The sequence below is a fragment of the Acartia tonsa genome, chromosome 1 (genome assembly GCF_053477335.1).
Source record: "Acartia tonsa isolate MP-2025a chromosome 1, ASM5347733v1, whole genome shotgun sequence".
NCBI lineage: Eukaryota > Metazoa > Arthropoda > Copepoda > Calanoida > Acartiidae > Acartia > Acartia tonsa.
Window position 1 is genome coordinate 61,824,290 of NC_137260.1, and position 19,401 is coordinate 61,843,690.

The window sequence follows — 19,401 nt, forward strand, 5'->3', positions numbered from 1 at the left end:
CATACGGACGGACCGACCCTAATTATAGAAAAGCTTCGCTTTTAAAAAATAAGATGAAATAAGGATGAAAACTTCTATAATTACCAGTAAAATTGCTGACAGAGGAATAGACAAGGTGAATTATAATGTACAGGTTCTTAAAAAAAAAAAAATTCAGATAAGCAAGATTTCTAAAAGAAAGATTAAAGTTAAATATCGATGTAGAAAGCTAGAAAAATAATATTTTGAATGAAGAAAAATATAAAAAGATACAATGCATTGCATAGCACAGTAGAACAAACAAACAACATTCATCTACCTCTCAAAGATACACTCTCAATATTAAAGAATATTTAGATATAAAATCAGTGACGTGCACAGGATTTTGCCAAAAAGGTGCGCGAAGCGCATTCGAAAATTTTATACCTATATTTAAGAGAGAGGAGGTTAACTTTTTTACCTTAACACATCCTTGACTGTTTTTGGACGTGTATTAGAGGTGTTTTGATCCTTTTCAAAGCGGAATTATATAGTCTATCTTTTTTTACATATACTGTATGTTTCTTTCCTTATATCTGTTCCATATCTCACTTTGTCCATTTCATGTTCTTTTTTGCTTCGCCTTTTATGGATGTTGTCATCCTTTTTTTCCATTTAACTATACAATAACATCCTACAAAGAAGCGCATCTTTATTAATGATTTACGTATTTTATTTGAAGAAGTTTCTTTAAACTTAATATGGAATATATTACAGCACATTATAAGGCTTCCAATTACTAAAAATCTATTGTGATTATATTGTAAATAAAACCCTAAGACCACAACTAAAGATGTAGTAACAGTGGAAGGTATTCACATGTAGAAATCAATAATTTGTCCACATATGTACATCTAATAGTCAAGGAGAGAATTTATAAAGTTTATAAAATAATAATTATATTTAGGATAATGTTAATAAATGAAATAACTTAAGATAAACGGTAAAGTATACCTAATACAATGTGATAGAAAGAAAAATATATGCTAGGAATGATAATCTTTTTAAAAAGATTGTTTTTTTTAATTTCAGTCATGAAGAATGTAAACAAAAATTCTTTAAAAAAAACAAAAATTTCACTAATGAGTTATTGAGATTAAATCTCTATTTTATCTAACTTTTGATATCATAACCTAATGAACGATACATTCACAATAAGTGTAAAGCAGATTTTTACCCAGGGAGGGAGGGAGCATTGAACAGTCAAGTAATATGGTATCCAAAGTTTTATAATCACGCCTTCTACTATGCTAAAACTTTGATTCCATGGTTCAAACCAGAGAGGTGGATTCTTAAAAAAAATTGCCCCACTAATCGCTTAGTGGGTCAAAATTATTTTCGTGAAAAATCCTCCAAAATCACATAAAAAATCTACAAAAATTAAATAAAATCTTATGTTCATAACCCTTCTATGATTTTGTTTAATTTTTGTAGATTTTTAATGTGTTTTTGGTGGATTTTTCACGAAAACCATTTTGCCCCACTAAGCGATTAGTGGGGCAAATTTTTTTTTAAGAATCCACCTCAGAAGTGTCTAATTTGTGCAACAAATATTTTCTAAAGAAAGTGTAATTTTGTTTATCATTACTTGGGATGTACATCAATTAATCGTCCATTGTCTTATCCCTTAAGATCCCTGTATATATATACCACAAAGCGCCACAGTTCTTTGCCTTTCTCCTGGAGGCCTTGACACATACATACAAAACAATTTAGTTAGATTTGTTAATTAATATTACATAAGCAGATATTAGGATATACAATTATCAAATTTATTATTATTCAATCCTAGTTAAAATAACCAAAATCATATTACAGTATGGCTTCGAAACCGATTAATATCCGCTGGATTAAACCAGTTTCGGGCCAAACTTGAAATCATGTATTGTATCGTATTGTAAACAACTTACCACGAATATTAAAATAAAAATCATAGAATTAATAATTTTGGTAGCCTTTTCCCCTCGGGGTTAACAAAAGTAAAACTGGTTTTAAACTTATGATTTTTCATTATGATAACCGCGAAAAGCTGTCTATAATTCGATGTGTTCTTCTATGTCTTTGCCACTTTTTGACATATTATTTTTATATTCATATTAAATGTCTGTGTTCAAATGTTTCTATCTTAAAAATCACGTATTTACCTTTATTAGCTATGTACTATCACTTTTGATTATTTATGGTGGTTTGATTTTAGCAAAGCGTTTGATGTATATTGCTTTTAGTTACATAGTTTACATTTAAGAAGTGATGATGTCAAAAATATAGTTACTCATGTGATATGCAGCCTTTAAAAAGATTTAAAAGGGGTGGGTGGGATGAGGTTCGTTGCTGGCCAGGATTTTTGTGGGAAAATCTGAATTTATAGTCTATTTTATGTATTTAGATTTTTCATAACTTAATATAACATGTATAAATCTATAATATTATTTTAAAATATTTCTTATCCTATAATACCTACCCCTATTAAACTAAGAAGCTAGTGGCACAACCGCTAGTTCTTCAGTAATAACTACATAAAGTTTTTATAGATTCACATGTGAAAAACCGCGAATAAAAATGGGTAATGTGAACGTGAAGGACCAGTTACGACCGCAAGGCAATGGATATAGAATATACGTGGATATTATGACAGTTGAAAAATTGTTGTCAATTTAGGTTGCTAACTTGGAAATTTTTTATTGAACAGTTTGTTCATTCAGTAGAAGGGGAGGGAGCATGGAGTGGACGGAGGTTATTGTTATTTTAGCCCGCTACAAGTTTCACTTATCAGAGAACATGAAAATCTGAAGTACCATCCAAGTAATGATATATCCACGCGCAAGGTCTCAGTGATTTCCAAGTAGCGAAGCTGACCTATGATTTTCAAACTTTTTTTGACCTCAACAAGGACGGGTATTTGTCATATAAGGTAAGTTGTTGAATGTTAGAGTCTTGAAATACTATTATTCAAGATATATGTATAAAGAAGATGATTTTTTTTTACTGAAGCTTAACCCTTAACGGTCGGGAGGGGGGGGGGCGTTGAACGCCCCCCCATCCGGTTTTTTCTATCTCATTTTCTGTGTGTGAAAGATAAAAAGCCCAAACTGCTTGACTTTTTAAATATGGGTATGACACATAACTGAGAGTTGGAATTTTTTGAATATCTTCATCCTGGCGGGCACAAGATGCCAGCAAACCTGGCAGGGTCATCCAGGTAAAGAGCAAAAATATTTTTTTACTAAAACAAAGCATTTTATCATACCAAAATACTAAAAACCCTCTAGTAGTACATCCTTATATGAAATACAGGTGTTCAAGTCATTTTCAGGTTCCAGGTATGATCCTGCAGGTCCTGATCCTCAAGGTCTTCAGAAATCTTTAAAAGGCTCCTGTGGCCGCAATTTTTGACTTAGAGACTTCAAATTTTAAACATAAGCTTTTCTTACATGTCTACATAACGTATTAAAATTTCATGAAGATTCGCCGCCGTTTTCCTACCGACCACCGACTGCGGCGGCTGGCAGCTGCCAAGTACAGCTGCGGCCTCTGAAATTTATATTTTGATATTTCTAATGTAAAATTTACATAAAGATAAATATTTTCTAGAAAAAAAATTCTTCTAGCTTCAAAAATAAGAAAATTACAGCCGTTTGAAATTTTTAAGTAAAAAAAGACCTAAAAACAAAGGTTGTTAAATAAAAGGGTGTAGGAAGCGAAAATTGACTTATACTTATAAAAGGTCGGAAATTCATTATCAAACAGGGGACTTGCACCAAAAAATGTAGCCCTCTAGCTCTAATAGGAACTGAGATAATAGAGGGGGGGCGTTGAATGTTGAATGTTAGAATTGTCCCATCGCGTCGGTTTAAAATAGTTAAAATTTAGGAAGCGTAGCAACTGTATAATCGATGCAATAAAGTCTGAATATCCAATTTTAAATGCTGATATAAATATTTTAGATCTACTGCAGTTCACGGTAAAATATTGCTGGTAACGAATATTGCTAAAAATCTATGAATTTTAAAGGCTAGCTGCAAAACGGCTAAACGTACAGATCATACCCGCACACCATTTTAAGCGGTATAGGAAGGCCTACAAATAATCTGAAAATGGCCAAGATCCAATGATGCACAGGGAAAGCTTCACTGAAGAAAAATTGCGTAAAATAGGCCTTTTTCGCGCATTTCTCTGCACTGCGAGATAATTATACATTATTGATTTATGGCTATTCCAGATTATTTGTAGGCCTTCTTATGCTGCTTAAAAGTGTGAGGGCATGATCTGTACGTTCAGCCGTTTGGCAGCTAGTAGCCTTTAAAATTCATAGATTTTTGGCAATATTTTTTGGCAATATTCGTTACCAGCAATATTTTACCGTAAACTGCAGTAGATCCAATATTTTTTACAGGATTTCCAATGGGCCAAAGACAAGATATGTTACATGTCAGGATGGAAAATAGATTCAGAAAAATATAAACGGACTGAAAGGCTGTTTTCTCATATTTGGGTAAGTTTACTTTTTTACGACATTTTTAAAAGCGAAGCTTTTCTATAATTAGGATCGGTCCGTCCGTACGTCCGTCCGTAACGGATAGCTTTTTGCGTTATTTTAGGTATGTTATAATAGTCCTATCGATTTCAAACTTTGCATGATGATTCCTCTAGTAGTTAGGTACGATTTAGAAAGCGTAGCAACTCTATAATCATTACCAGAATGTCCGTACGTCCATTATAAACATGTTGATTTTTCTACTTTTTTAACTACAAATTTTTATGTGATCTAAATATTCGTTTGATCTGATTTTTCAGCGAAACAACTCTATAATCAAGTCCTAAGAATGTAAGTATGTAATAAACATTAACCTATATCAAGCAGTTTTTCAACAAATTTACTTACAATTTTGCTTCGACTATTATACTTTTATATTCTAATTATTCAGTTCAGACACTATATAAGTGTTAATGTCCGTTTGTCCTACCGTTTCAGTGCTTCGCTTTTATGGATGTTGTCATCCTTGTTTATAAAAATCTTCATTGGTTTGCTAAACTTTAATATTTAGTTGTTCTTTTCAGGAAAGCCCGAGGTTCGTTGATTTTTGGAGGGATCTGTAGTAAACCCTTCTTAATTTTCTTTATTATAATTTTTTTACTAGGATTATGTAATAATATCTGTACCAGTACAGCTTTGAAACCGAGGATTATCCGCTGGATTATAACCGGTTTTCATCCATACTTGTATTTATAGCCTCGTTTCACAGACAATTTTCCATGAATATTAAGATAAAAATCATAAAATTAATACCAGTTTTGTATAAAGAACAACGATGACAACATCTTTTTAGTGTAAATCACACAAAAAAATCATTGAAGGACAAACAGACAAGGTGACATTCAGAGCTGATGTTTCGTAGCCATAAAAAAGAGATGAAATAAACAACCACAGTGTTACTAACTTACAGACAGACGTACATACAAAGTGAATTATAAAGTAGCTTATAAACTAAAAATATGACAAATATCTCACTAAATTATTTATTTATATAGACAAGTCTGTTAGACGTAGGAGACGAAGACAAGGATGGAAAAATTACTATTGCTGAATGGTTGGCTATGTGGACTAGGTACAGACGCGTTCTTGTTTTATACTTATCTATTGTTGCTGCGCTGTGACAGCAAGTTAAAATACATATATGAATATAACTTTTTCAAATCATATAATAGGTTATAACTTAGATAAATGGAACTTGTAGATTGATAGATGTTATGTTATTTTATTTAAAGCTTAACTCTCTTTGAATAGACATAATTTTGTACATTATATTTTTCCTTTCAGTTGTGAGACTTATATATATTTATAATATTTTAAAGCGAAGCTTTTCTATAATTAGGGTCGGTCCGTCCGTCCGTCCGAGACAGATAGCTTTTATTCGTTAATTTATGCATGTTAGAATTGTCCTATCGATTTCAAACTTTGCATAGTGATTCCTGTAGTAGTTAGGTACGATTTAGAAAGCGTAGCAACTCTATAATCATTACCAGAATGTCCTTACGTCCATTTTAAACATGTTGATTTTTCTACTTTTTAACAACAAATTTTTATGTAATCTAATTATCCGTTTTTTCGTATATTTATTCCTGTGACAACAATGAACAATATCATAAGCTAAGCAACTCTATAATCAAGTCCTAAAAATGTAAGTATGTCCATCTCCATAAACATTATCCTGTATCAAGCAGTTTTTCAACAAATTTACTTACAATTTGGCTTCGACTCTTATACTTTTATATTCTGATTATTCAGTTCAGACACTATACAAGTGTTAATGTCCGTTTGTCCTACCGTTTCAGTGCTTCGCTTTTATTGATGTTGTCATCCTTGTTTATGGAAAAGTCTGTATGTTCATGTTAATTATAGCGTCTGTAATAGCGTCTGTAATATTTCATATGAAAAGCTAATTGAACAAAAAAAATTGAAATAATGAAAGAATATAAAATGTAAGAACTTGATAAATTAAATAAAATTAATTTTTTTAAAATAAAGTAAAAGAATCTTAAAAATTAATTAAATGTAAAATAAAGATTTAAGAAATTTTTATGTTATGATATTCGGTAGAGTCCTGTCAAAAGTGCTCGACAGACACTTTGAGGAAAGGAACCACATTGTTAAATTCAAAGTTACACCAATGTACTATTATAAATTTGTTTAGGTACAAAAAGGAACTGTACGAAAAAGCACTTGAATCTGAAAACTACTTGAAGGAATTCTATGAGAATAAGTAAGTTTAACTAACAGATCTATAGTATAGATGTATATACAGATAACTACCTCCCTCCTTTTTCAATGGCCTTTTTCGTCTGCTACTTGGCATTGTCAATATCCCCGACAACATTGGTAGATTTTTAATGACCCAATTGAGAGTCAGCACAAGGACATTGTGATGGGGGATACAGTTATTTAACCCCTTCTCCCTCTAGCTTTTTTACTCGCTTGATGCGAAGCGACGATATCTTAACTTTTTCTGTCCTTCCGTCCGCAACGCTATAGGTAAAATGTGATTTTCTTGGCTGCTATTTAGGATAAACAGCTAAAATTTTTGATAAAGATTCGTGTTCAAAAAGAAATAAATACTTATTTCTATAAAGGTTTCAATATCTTCTTCATATATTCTCTTTCTTCTATTTTATGACCACAGAACGTTTGCTCCATGATGTTGACATTCATTTTTTATCTTTAATTATAGGCATTATTAATTTTCTTGTTCAAAATTTCATTAAAATAATTTTCAGTACAATGAGTGGAGTAAATGGTGGTAAAAAGGACAAGAAAGCTATAGACAAGTAAGCATTTTTAATTACAGATATCATTAGGGATAAGACAAAGGAGTCTAACAAATCTACAACACTGATGATAATAAAATAACTACTCCCCCTGTAGATTAAATAGTATTGGTTGAAAAGTTTAAACACTACTAGTTTAAAACATAGAATGATATCTTCTTTGCTACCAGCATACAATCTTACTTTGTCTGTCCATTTTTCAGTCATGCTACAAAGTACACATATTTAATTCTTTAAGACGTTTCGTATTTTTCTATTATCTATCACATATTCATATCACTTTTTTTATGATCACTTAACATATACTAATTTTGTCCGTTTGTCTATCAATGAGTTTTACGGTCAGCTGAATTTGAGTTTCCGATTGTGTACGTATCACCTCTTCCTACCTCAATATTTACTACTAGCTAAAAAAGCTCCAAACTTACCCCTGAAAAAATCAAAGTTTGAAAAATTAAAATTTTGAATGTGTAATGTACAAATAGCTTTGTTTTCACAAATTAAAACTTACTTTATTAATGTAAGCTGAAAATAGCTTTTGCAATAGTTGGGTTATATGTCGTACAACTTCGGAAATTAGGAAGTAAATGGGCAATCAATATTCAGTTGATCATTTTTAATATTCAGTTGATCATTTTTAATATAAATTGTTATCAATATTTGCCAACTTTAAAAAACTTTTTTCTTAATTTTTAATTCATTTAAGGAACTTTTAACAATCTTTTAGTAAGGTTTCGAAAGCGGTTCATATCAGCTGGATTAGAACCGGTTCTCAGTCATAATGAATAATCATACAAAGTATCGTATTACAGACAATTTTCACAAATATTAAATATATTATGAAATTAAAATCAGTTTTGTTACGCCGGGCCCTCGTCACCTCGTTGTCAAAACTTATTTAAATCTCATGATTATTCATTTTAATATTCGCTGAAAGCTGTCTATTATAAGATGCGATAATAGTTATTTCTCGCATCGTATTATAAACGGCTTTCCGCGGATATAAAATGTACAATTATAAGATTAAAACTAGTTTTTTTTTTTAGCCCCGATGTGCCGGAGGCACCGGCTAAAAAAACTAGTTTAAATCTTATCATTGTACATTTTTATATTCGTAGAAAGCTGGATATAATACGGTGCTATACATAGTTTTTTCGTATGGATTAGAACCGGTTCCTATCCACCGGATTCGAATGAATACGAGAAATAACTATTTTAGATTTCTGGATTACAAGAAGTTGAAGAGTGACGGACAAAAGTTGGGTGTGGAAAGCCATGATCTCAATGCTTTGGCCACCAACGTAGTGGATGAGTAAGTTAAATTGTTGAGAAGTTTTGCTTCTACTCTATAACTAAGATGTTCGGTGTTTTCTTTATGACAGAAGAACTTCATCCTCTGTAGGTTAAGCCTTACTACACCTTACCCAGCTCATACCAATAACGAAATTAATTCGGAAGAAAATCACGAAACCTATACGTGTTTTTTAGCTGTCGTTTGGGGGAAACACATCGTAAAATTGACGACCTCTCCATTTGCCCCCCAAATATTATTTTGGATTTATTTTGCTTGTTGGTTATACCTTATTCCTACACCTTACCTCTTAAAATCATTATCCTTATAATGTTTTCATTTAACAAAAAAATTTGAGGGGGTATGGGTGTCTAGCCACTCACTGGCGTACACAGGGTTGTGACAGAGGGGTGTATTTCTGCCCAAATTAGATTTTATTAATAGGATGTTTACACACCCCTTTTGCACGCTCATCGACATTGCTCATTTAAAAAAACTGAAACATAACCGTCATCTTAGAGGCAAAATTTTCTTTCTTTTGATGAAATAACCTCCACTCTTGAATGTATAATAATTAAAAATACTTAATCAAATTATTATTTTGTAAACAAAAATTATGTATTCGTTTGCAAAATAAATGCAATGCTGAACTTGCTTTTATTGTCTTATTAGTTTTGAAATTTGCCATTAGATGTCTAGGCTTCAATTAAAAATAAATTAAATCAGCTTCATTTTATTTAATTTTTGCTAGTTTATTTTTGTAAACATAAAAAATGCATTTTTAAACACAATTTTGAGTTATTTGTAGAAAACTAAATAATATTGAGAGGAAACATATCAAATAATTTTGATAATTCAATATATGATTTAAATCAAATTTTATCACGGATTAAGTTGTAGTTTTGAGAAGTTTGATAGAAGTTTGATTTTATTGAAGGCCATTAAGTCAACATACTTACGGCTTTATCTTGTGACAGAGGACAATAAATTAAAAGGGTCGATTAATTTCAGAATCGAGAAAAAAAATTGAAATGGTTCGACAGTTTCTAATAATAAAGATTGTAACTAGGAATGACTTAAAAAAAGGATGACAACATCCATAGAATAGAAGCTTTAAAATGGTAGGACAAACAAACATTAACTCTTTTAGAGTGTGATAACTGAATAAACAGAATGTCAATATAAAAGTTTAAACAAAATTGCGCATAAATTTGTTGCAAAACTGTGAAATACAGGATACTGTTAAAAGAACATACTTACAATTTTATAACTTAATTATAGAGATGCTTCGCTATATAATACTGTACGTTGTTATTCTAGGAATCAATATTCCAAAAATCAGATTTATAGGATAATTATATCACATATAAAGATTAATGTCAAAAGTAAAAAAATATTTGGTTATAATTTCATCATCTGTAAGTTAAGCCTTACTACACCTCTCTTAAAATCTTTTTATTAAGAAAAAAGATAATTTGAGGAATATGGGGGTTCTTGGCGTGCACAGGATTTTGCCAAGGAGTGTATTTCTTGACTGAGGTAAATGTTGGAGGCAAAATTGTCTTTCTTTGGGTGAAATAACCTCTCCTGAATGTATAATAATAAAAAATACTTAGTCAAATTATTATTATGTAAACAATATTTATGTATTTGTTTGCAAAATAAATGCAATGCTGAACTTGCTTTTATTGTCTAAATAGTTTTGAAATTTGCCATTAGATGTCTAAGCTTCAATTAAAAATAAATTAAATCAGCTTCATTTAATTAATATTTGCTGTTTTAAATATAAAAATATAAAAAAAAGATTATTTTTAAATATAATTTTGAGTTATGTATAGAAAATTAAATGAATAATATAAGAGGCAATAAATTTAATAATTTTGATAATGAATTATATAATTGAAATCAGTAATTAAATATTATAACTTTTGTGATTGTTAGTTTTGTACTCAGTGCTTATTTAAGGCCAATAAGTTAAAACACTTAAGGCTTCTTAACAAAATTAATTGAGCCATTAGACATTAAATTAGGAGCGTCGGACTTTAACGATTAATTTCAGAATCTAATAACAGAAAATGATTCGACAGTTTCTAAAAATATATTATAAGATAATAAGATTGTAAACTAAGACTAAAACTAACAAAGTTAACAACATCCATACCAAAAACTTTTTTTTAAAGATTAATCACTCAACCTTTTTTGACAAATTACATTTTTTAATAAAAAGGGAGGGGAGTTTCAGGTCTTAACATGCACTTGAAGGGAAAGCACCCATTTATATTTCTTAAACATCTACTGTTTCATGTTATTATTTTTAGTTTAGAAAATCCAACATATTTGAGTTGCAGCTAACTTTTTCCGGATTCAAGAGGCAGTTTTTCTTTGTTTTTTTCACTGGCTATAAAAGAGATATTGGGTGTAATATTTTATAGGTATTAATTGAATATGAAGAAAAAAAAAAATTTAAGGACAGATCATTCATATAATAATTATGTACAGTGTCAAAGGACTAAACAATCTCGTGAGAGGTAATAAGGGTTGTCTTGTAATGAATTTCTGAATGTACATTACAATTATTCCAATCAATTTTGTATTTTATTTACATTTACCTTATATGGACAAGTTTCTACTTGTTTTAAATGCAAGATATAAATATATAGATGTTTTCAAATTCTAAATTTTTGATAATATTTATTTTGGTTTGCTATTGTAAGAACTACAGATATGTTTTCTTTAAATATTGTGGATTTCACTTTGAATAGGATTTTTGTTTGTTTATTTTTTAAAGCGAAGCTTTTCTATAATTAGGGTAGGTACGTAGCGGTAAACTCTGCTGTTGATTTAGATATGCTAAAATTGTCCTTTCGATTACAATATTTTTAATGTTTAATAAATATTTATTTATTATGTTTATGTTCAATATTTTCCTTCATTTTCAACTCAGATAAGTTTCGTGATTTTTAGCATATAAATTTTTGTAAAAGTAATTAGTATCTGTTTAATATCTATATTGATTATATGTAAATATTTTTCAGAGAAGCTTGTCCATAGTCCACATATATAATTATTATATCTATATATTTAGAGATTGTATGCTTGACTATATGGATACTATTTTACCCCACTGTGTAAATATCTAGTTTTCAGAGAAGCTTGTACATAGTCCACTAATATAATTATTATATCTATTACCCTGTCCCGTTTTAGAAAAATTTTGTTAAAATTTTTGCCCCCAGCCATAATATGGTTGATTTATGCAAAATAATGACCCATGCAAAATATTTTTTCTGTAATGCAAAAATTGCGATGGTACAAGCACTGCAAAATTTTTAAAATTTGCAAAAAGACCTGTTTTTAAAGCTCTTGTACCATCTCAATTTTTAAAAATTTCAATTCTAGTGTGTCGAAATAAACCTGAAATTTACCAAAAAAAATGGGGGCAGTCTCAATTCTAACATATGAAGGACAAAGGTGTAGCAAGTAATCTTTCAAAGTAAAAATTGCCAGATTTCATACACAAGTAATAGGGTTAGGCCGGATTGGATGGATACAGATATCCGGCTGATCTATAATTCTGGATATCAAGTATTTAGGGTTATATTGACACACTAGAATTGAAATTTCATAAAAATCTTTAAAATTGAGATGAAACAAAAGCTTTAAAAATGGTCTTTTTGCAGATTTTAAAAAGTTTGTAACATCTCAATTTTAAAGATTTTTACGAAATTTCAATTCTAGTGTGTCAATATAACCCTAAATACTTGATATCCAGAATTATGAATCAGCCGGATATCTGTATCTATCGATTCCAGCCCAACCCCATTATTTATGAATGAAATCTGGCAATTTTTACTTTGGAAAATTACTTGCTACACCTTCTTCCATTATATGTTAGAATTGAGACTGCCCCCATTTTTTTTGGTAAATTTCAGGTTTATATAGACACACTAGAATTGAAATTTTGTAAAAATCTTTAAAATTGAGATGGTACAAGAGCTTTAAAAACAGGTCTTTTTTGCAAATTTTAAAAACTTTGCAGTGCTTGTACCATCGCAATTTTTGCATTACAGAAAAAATATTTTGCATGGGTCAATATTTTGCATAAATCAACTATATTATGGCTGGGGGCAAAAATTTTAACAAAATTTTTCAAATCCGGGACAGGCTAATATCTATATATTTAGAGATTGTATGCTTGACTATATGGATACTATTTTACCCCACTGGCTACATGAGTACTTGGTTTTCAGGTATTTTACTTTGCTACTCTATAACTCACTTTGTCTTACTGTCTGTTTGTCCCTCATAGAAGGTATATTATTTATTTGGCTGCTAAAATTGAAAATGAGATGAAATTTGCTGTTATTTTTTAATTCTTACTAGCGGCTACGCCCCTTGAGGCCAAAAGAAGTACTTGAGGGAGACGGGAGGGGTGCGGCAGTCGACCCTTCACTTTAGAAGAAAAAGTATTTTTTTGGAGAATGGTTTTTTTTCTAGGGGCTATTTCTCTTAGGAGGGTGTTACCCAAAATAGTTAAAATAGAGTACAAGATAATCTGGTGTAAGATCCTATTAATAATAAATTATTTATAAACCGTTCCTTGACCTATGAGACACTTCACTGTAAATAATAACCATATCGGTTCAGTGGTTAGCTAGATCTTTCAGTACAAAGAAAGAAGCAGCCAGAAAGATACATAGACATCCTTTTACTTTTATATAAGAACGAACGATGTCTGTTGTTATACTTTTTTTCCAATTAGTACAAAAAAGTCTATCTAACCATTAAATTGTACAGATGAACAGACCTATTGAAAGATTAAAACTATTTATTGAATATAATCAATCTAAAAGTTTAAACATTTGTGGGATTTAAACGGTCTGACCCACATTAAATACATTATTCAGCATGTTTAAATCCATTATAATTAATCTTCAAGTTAAAGTTTTTTTCAGAGATCTTAAGGATAAGACAATAGACGAAAAATTGATATACATACCCATTACCCAATGATGGTAAACAAACTTACTTCTTCTGTAGAAAACAATTATTTGATAACATATTTGGACTCTGCAAGTTAGTAAAAAAAAAAGGATGACAACATCCATAAAATCGAAGCACTGAAATGGTGGGACAAACAGACATTAACACTTGTATAGTGTTATATTAATAATTAGAATATAAATGTATAATATTCGAAGCAAAATTGTAAGTAAATTTGTTGAAAAACTGCTTGATACAGGATAATGTTTATGGACACACTTACATTTTTAGGACTTGATTATAGAGTTGCTTCGCTTATAATATTGTACTTTGTGGTCCCAGGAATCAGTATACCAAAAATAAGATCAAACGGATAATTAGATCACATAAAGATTTGTTGTTAAAAAAGTAAAAAATCAACATATTTCAAATGGACGTACGGATATTCTGGTAATGATTATAGAGTTGCTACGCTTTCTAAATCGTACCTAACTACTACAGGAATCACCATGCAAAGTTTGAAATCAATAGGACAATTCTAACATGCCTAAATTAACGAAAAAAGCTATCTATTTCAGACGGACGGACGTATGGACGGACTGACCCTAATTATAGAAAAGCTTCGCTTTAGAAAACAATCAAAATGAACTAAAAGTACTAAAGTTATTATTTCAACAAATCAGAATATGTTAAAACAGTGTCCCTATACCACCCTGGGTTTTGTAGAAAGTTTAATTTTTACCATTTTTCCTTTTATTTAAGTTTAAAGTCTTTTATAATAGATTTTAAATAGTGAAGCTTTATTATACCTAGCTACGTCCATCCGTATCAGATAACTCTTATCGTTAATTTAAGTATGTTAGAATTGTCCTTTAGATTTAAAGCTACTATTCGTGCAATTTTCAACGATTAAGAAAGATTGACAAATCTAAAACATTACCAGTTAATTTTAAGGATGATAATTTTTAGCTTTTATAAATGTTATTAAAACCTTTAATTCAAAAATGTAAATATGCACCAAGAATCATGCATTAAAGTAATTTTGGAGAAATAATACTTTAGAATATCGAATATAAAATGCGTTGACATTCTATATTTTTCAGTTTCCGATTGTCTGACCTCTAAATAAGTCAACCTTCGCAGTTTATTAGTTGTTCGCATCCTTGTTTGATTGTCCGTAGGTTTGATCTGTTAGACAGAACTGGGGATGGATGGATTGATTTTGAAGAGTTTCAATATGTTTTGTCAGGTACAGTATTAGGTGTATTACCCTTCATGGACCGTGAGACAAAATAATTTGTGCATCTCAAAAAGAAATTTATCTATAATACAAAGTAGCTTGATGTCTGTCCGTCCGTCAGTCCCTTAAGATCCACTGAACCTATTGGATTCTACTCTTCAGGAAATATACCTATTGGTCCTGTGGTGGTTATAGGCTATTTTCTTGGGGGTAGGACACCCCCAACCCCCCCGGCCCCCCCCCCCAAAAAAAATCTCACTCAATTCTTTAAAAAAAATTAATTTGAAATTAGTGGTGGCAGCACCAGAGGTACTTAATATTTTTTAATACCTCTTTCGGCAAAGCCCCTAGAGGCTATGGGCGTAGCACTAGTACGAAATAAAGTAATAAAGTAGTCTATTTGAATTAATTAACGTATGCTTAATTATATTAATATGAGCGAGGAAGTTATAGAATGATATAAAGCTAACATTATATCATTAGAAATTCAGCTTTAACCAATAATGTGGACAAATAGTTCCTAAACTGTGTTCTTATTGAGTCCAATTTTCTAATTATGGATCTAGATCTATTATATTTATTGGTAATGGTATCATTAAAAAAATTATATAGAGATGGGGCAATAGGCAAAAAATTATCATGAATAAAACAATGGAGTATGTGTACACCCCCAAAATAACTAAACATAAGTCACCCTTCTGAATAAAATCAGGTTTGAAGGTTTATATATATAACCAAATAACGATTTTATAAAAGACCCCACAGTTTTTAAGCCAACCAAAAATAAGATTTCGTGTATTTTAAACTTTGGGTACCAGTCTAACTTATTATTTTTAAAATTTCAGAATTTGGAATCAAAGAGAAAGACGCACAACAAGCTTTTAGAATTTTTACACAGGAAAATTATCTTGTTAGGAGCAAAACCACTAAATTAATTGAAAAGTCCGTCCGCCTGTCCTTAAGAAACGGTATTGAGGAAACGTGATATTCAATATAAAAACAAATGAGCATTGAGTATATAATTTATTTGGGCCGTTGTTCTATTGATCATTCTACAAAAGACATACATTTTCTTGTAAATAAAGGTTTCGTAATTCTTTATACTGACTGTTTATCCAAACTTTATTATTTTGTGCTTTTCTACTTATGGATGTTTTCATCCTTGTTTTCTGTAAAAAGCGATATCTTACTAAATTCTGTAATAAGATAATTTATTCTACCAACAGTATTCGATGGATCCAATAGATTTTTCCACATTTGTTGGATTATTCGAAGAGTATTATCTATCGGATAACCCAGCTGATTTAGGCAGGAGCTATATTTTTACTTTTGATATTTAATTTAACAGTAATTTAACATAGATAAAATATGAGGACGTCCCAGTTTTTTGACGGTTAAATAAGAAGGGGTTTCATGGTTTAATTGGGAAATCTAGTGCATTGGAAAAAAATTGCGGGGGGTAAAATGAGGAGACAGCGTAAAGTGGCACCAAAAAGATGACGTCATATGATAAAATAACCAATGAGAGGCCAGTTTAAATTCTAATATTGGTCATTTGCAGTGTATACTGGCCTCTCATTGGTCAACTTTATTGTATGACGTCATATTTTTGGTGCCACTATATGCTGTCTCTAAACTGAAAAGGTATCAAGGTATGCCCGATCGTCAATAACACCTTGAAAAATAATAATTATGTAAAACAAAAACAAAGAAATTTGTTTATTGCGTCAAAAGCCTCTCTGCAGTTTGATAATTATTTCTTTTTATTAGCAGTTTTCTGCACATCACAAAGGACCACGAACAAACTTTATAAAACATGTCTTTCACGTTTATTTTTTTGTTCGATTAGGATAAGTGTAAGGAGACACTAGGTATAATATTCGCTAGTTATAAGTTACTACAGGTTTAGCGCCCTGCGATGGAGCTTTAGAGGATAGGGTTTTAATCTTATTTCTTACCTGTAGAGTAAAAATATAGCCTATAATAATAAGGTAACTTTGTAAACGGAGTCCTGGAATTTAGAAGTGGACCAACTCAACAGGTAGATTGTACATTTAAATTGATATGATTTACAAAAATATCTTGACAGACAGTTGCAGTAAAACTGAATCAATAAAATCTTAACCAATTCAGCCATTTTTTTTATCAAGCATCCTCTGGGATCTTTATTAGATTATGTTGGGCTGTAACCTTATTCCAAGGGGAAGGGGAGGGTTGGTTCGTCCTATTATTTTAATTGTGTTAAAGATAGACAACTATAAAGCTGGTTCATTAAAAAAAATATTAGTTAAAAGTAATCAAATTATCCCTTCAGGAAATGAACGAGGAAGGACCGAGATCTGTAGATGAAATGATTGAAATATACGAGACTCTTAAGAATGATGATCTTATGAACAATGAACTTCCTACAGCAAAGACTGAAGGTATAGAGTATTAGATTTATCTATTCATTCATCGTTCTATCTATCTATCTATCTATCTATCTATCTATCTATCTATCTATCTATCTATCTATCTATCTATCTATCTATCTATCTATCTATCTATCTAGCTATCTATCTATCTATCTATCTATCTATCTATCTATCTATCTATCTATCTATCTATCTATCTATCTATCTATCTATCTATCTATCTATCTATCTATCTATCTATCTATCTATCTATCTATCTATCTATCTATCTATCTATCTATCTATCTATCTATCTATCTATCTATTTATCTATCTATATATATATCTATCTATCTATCTATCTAACTATCTAACTATCTATCTATCTATCTATCTATCTATCTATCTATCTATCTAACTATCTATCTATCTATCTATCTATCTATCTATCTATCTATCTATTTATCTATCTATCTATCTATCTATCTATCTATCTATCTATCTATCTATCTATCTATCTATCTATCTATCTATCTATCTATCTATCTATCTAACTATCTATCTATCTATCTATCTATCTATCTATCTAACTATCTATCTATCTATCTATCTATCTATCTATCTATCTATCTATCTATCTATCTATCTATCTATCTATCTATCTATCTATCTATCTATCTATCTATCTATCTATTTATCTATCTATCTATCTATCTATCTATCTATCTATCTATCTATTTATCTATCTATCTATCTAGACAATGATGGCACCATGATGAAGAAATGCTTGGATGCCCAGAAAATGAAAAACAGTTTCAAGAAACTTTGGAAAAGAATTAAACTGCAGTTTATTCAATTTATATCTAGCATATAACTATTTATAATTTGTAAATAATAATTTTAAGAAACTTAGCTACTTTTTAACTTGGGTTTATTCGTTCGAATTGATAAATTTTTAATATTGATTGTTTTCAAGTAAGGGCAAGGAATATTTTGGTATTTATTATAAATACAAACAAAGTTTACTTAATTGTTAAATTTCGTTACATTCTTCGGTCGCTGTATATGTAATTTTATAAGATTGACTAAATATATTATATAAAAGCAAATCAATTTTATTATAAATATTTTCAACAAATATGTTTATCAATGATAAAGCGTATGTTCAATGTATATGTAAAATATTTTTTTTTAGCGCAGCTACTCTAAAACTGAAGTATGTTTTTCTGTCACAATTCCTTAGAAAATAGTACATATAGTTCCTGTGTCTTAATGTATTATCATTAACACCCCTTTTTTTTATCAAATATATATTAACCTTATGTTGCTGTTCTATTAGTGGACTTAACTATCCTTGTTTTTTTTTGTATGTACGGGACATTTAAATCTGTTTTCCACATATGGTAAAGAAAGAAAGTGTTCCTCTTAATAAGCACATTTTGTTTTGCCTTGGATATTGGAAAGTCGGGGGTACCCCCTCCAAAATAGACCTGTAAGAAGATTTACTGTAAAGGAGAAACTTTCCAGTACAGTGGTTAGCTAAAGACATCCTGTTTCTTATATATTTGGATAATGGCTTGACTTATAATATATATTGATTAAGATTAAGATTTGATAATTTTATGCTGTATTGTAATCAAATCGTTAAAAATTTTCCTATAAAGCTAAGTAGTAGTAGAAGGTAACATAATTGAATAGATTGTCTGAAACCTAATAATTAAATTAATTATAGCAATTGCTTTATCGTTCCATTAAGAATCCTATATATAAAGTAGTAAGGTTTTATTTGTTGCTAACAACTGAACCAATTAAGTTGTCTATTTTAAGTAAGATTTGTAAAGATATCTAGTTTGTTTAAAGCTATTCTTTTATCCTATTTTGAGGATGATTTTAGGCTATTTTAAGCATACATGCTAGGAGCATTGTCGCTATATATATGATATATAACGTAAGAATTTCTACCCTTCACCGCTTTATCAAACATTCTAAAACATTATTTATCTATTATTTCAAGCGGTATTGTCGTAATATGGTTAGTAGTTAGTTACATGTGCTGTGATTATAAAAGTTGGAACGTACGTATTTCGACCCTTTGCCTCTTTATCAAGCATTCTAAAACATTATTATCTATAGTTCCCAAGCGGTATTGTCGT

At 30.1% G+C, this 19,401-nt stretch overlaps 1 protein-coding gene across 1 annotated transcript; it reads left to right on the forward strand.

Moving 5' to 3' along the window:
- The first annotated feature begins 2,542 nt into the window (after positions 1 to 2,542).
- Positions 2,543 to 18,421, forward strand: LOC145315469 (sarcoplasmic calcium-binding proteins I, III, and IV-like). Its single transcript, XM_080155486.1, has 14 exons — positions 2,543 to 2,617; positions 2,844 to 2,929; positions 4,412 to 4,510; positions 5,548 to 5,624; positions 6,711 to 6,779; positions 7,291 to 7,341; positions 8,561 to 8,653; positions 12,817 to 12,882; positions 14,797 to 14,864; positions 15,701 to 15,749; positions 16,078 to 16,163; positions 16,847 to 16,896; positions 17,170 to 17,278; positions 18,007 to 18,421. The coding sequence occupies exons 1-14, from the start codon at positions 2,578 to 2,580 to the stop codon at positions 18,120 to 18,122; spliced, it is 1,059 nt and encodes a 352-aa protein (XP_080011612.1). The 5' UTR covers positions 2,543 to 2,577; the 3' UTR covers positions 18,123 to 18,421.
- The last annotated feature ends 980 nt before the right edge of the window (positions 18,422 to 19,401 follow it).

Excerpts from the sequence above, each read along its gene's own strand:
- LOC145315469 (XM_080155486.1), top strand. The coding sequence starts at position 2,578 with ATGGGTAATGTGAACGTGAAGGACCAGTTACGACCGCAAG. Across the intron at positions 2,930-4,411 it reads ACGGGTATTTGTCATATAAG|GATTTCCAATGGGCCAAAGA; the intron begins GTAAGTTGTTGA and ends TATTTTTTACAG. Across the intron at positions 6,780-7,290 it reads AAGGAATTCTATGAGAATAA|TACAATGAGTGGAGTAAATG; the intron begins GTAAGTTTAACT and ends AATAATTTTCAG.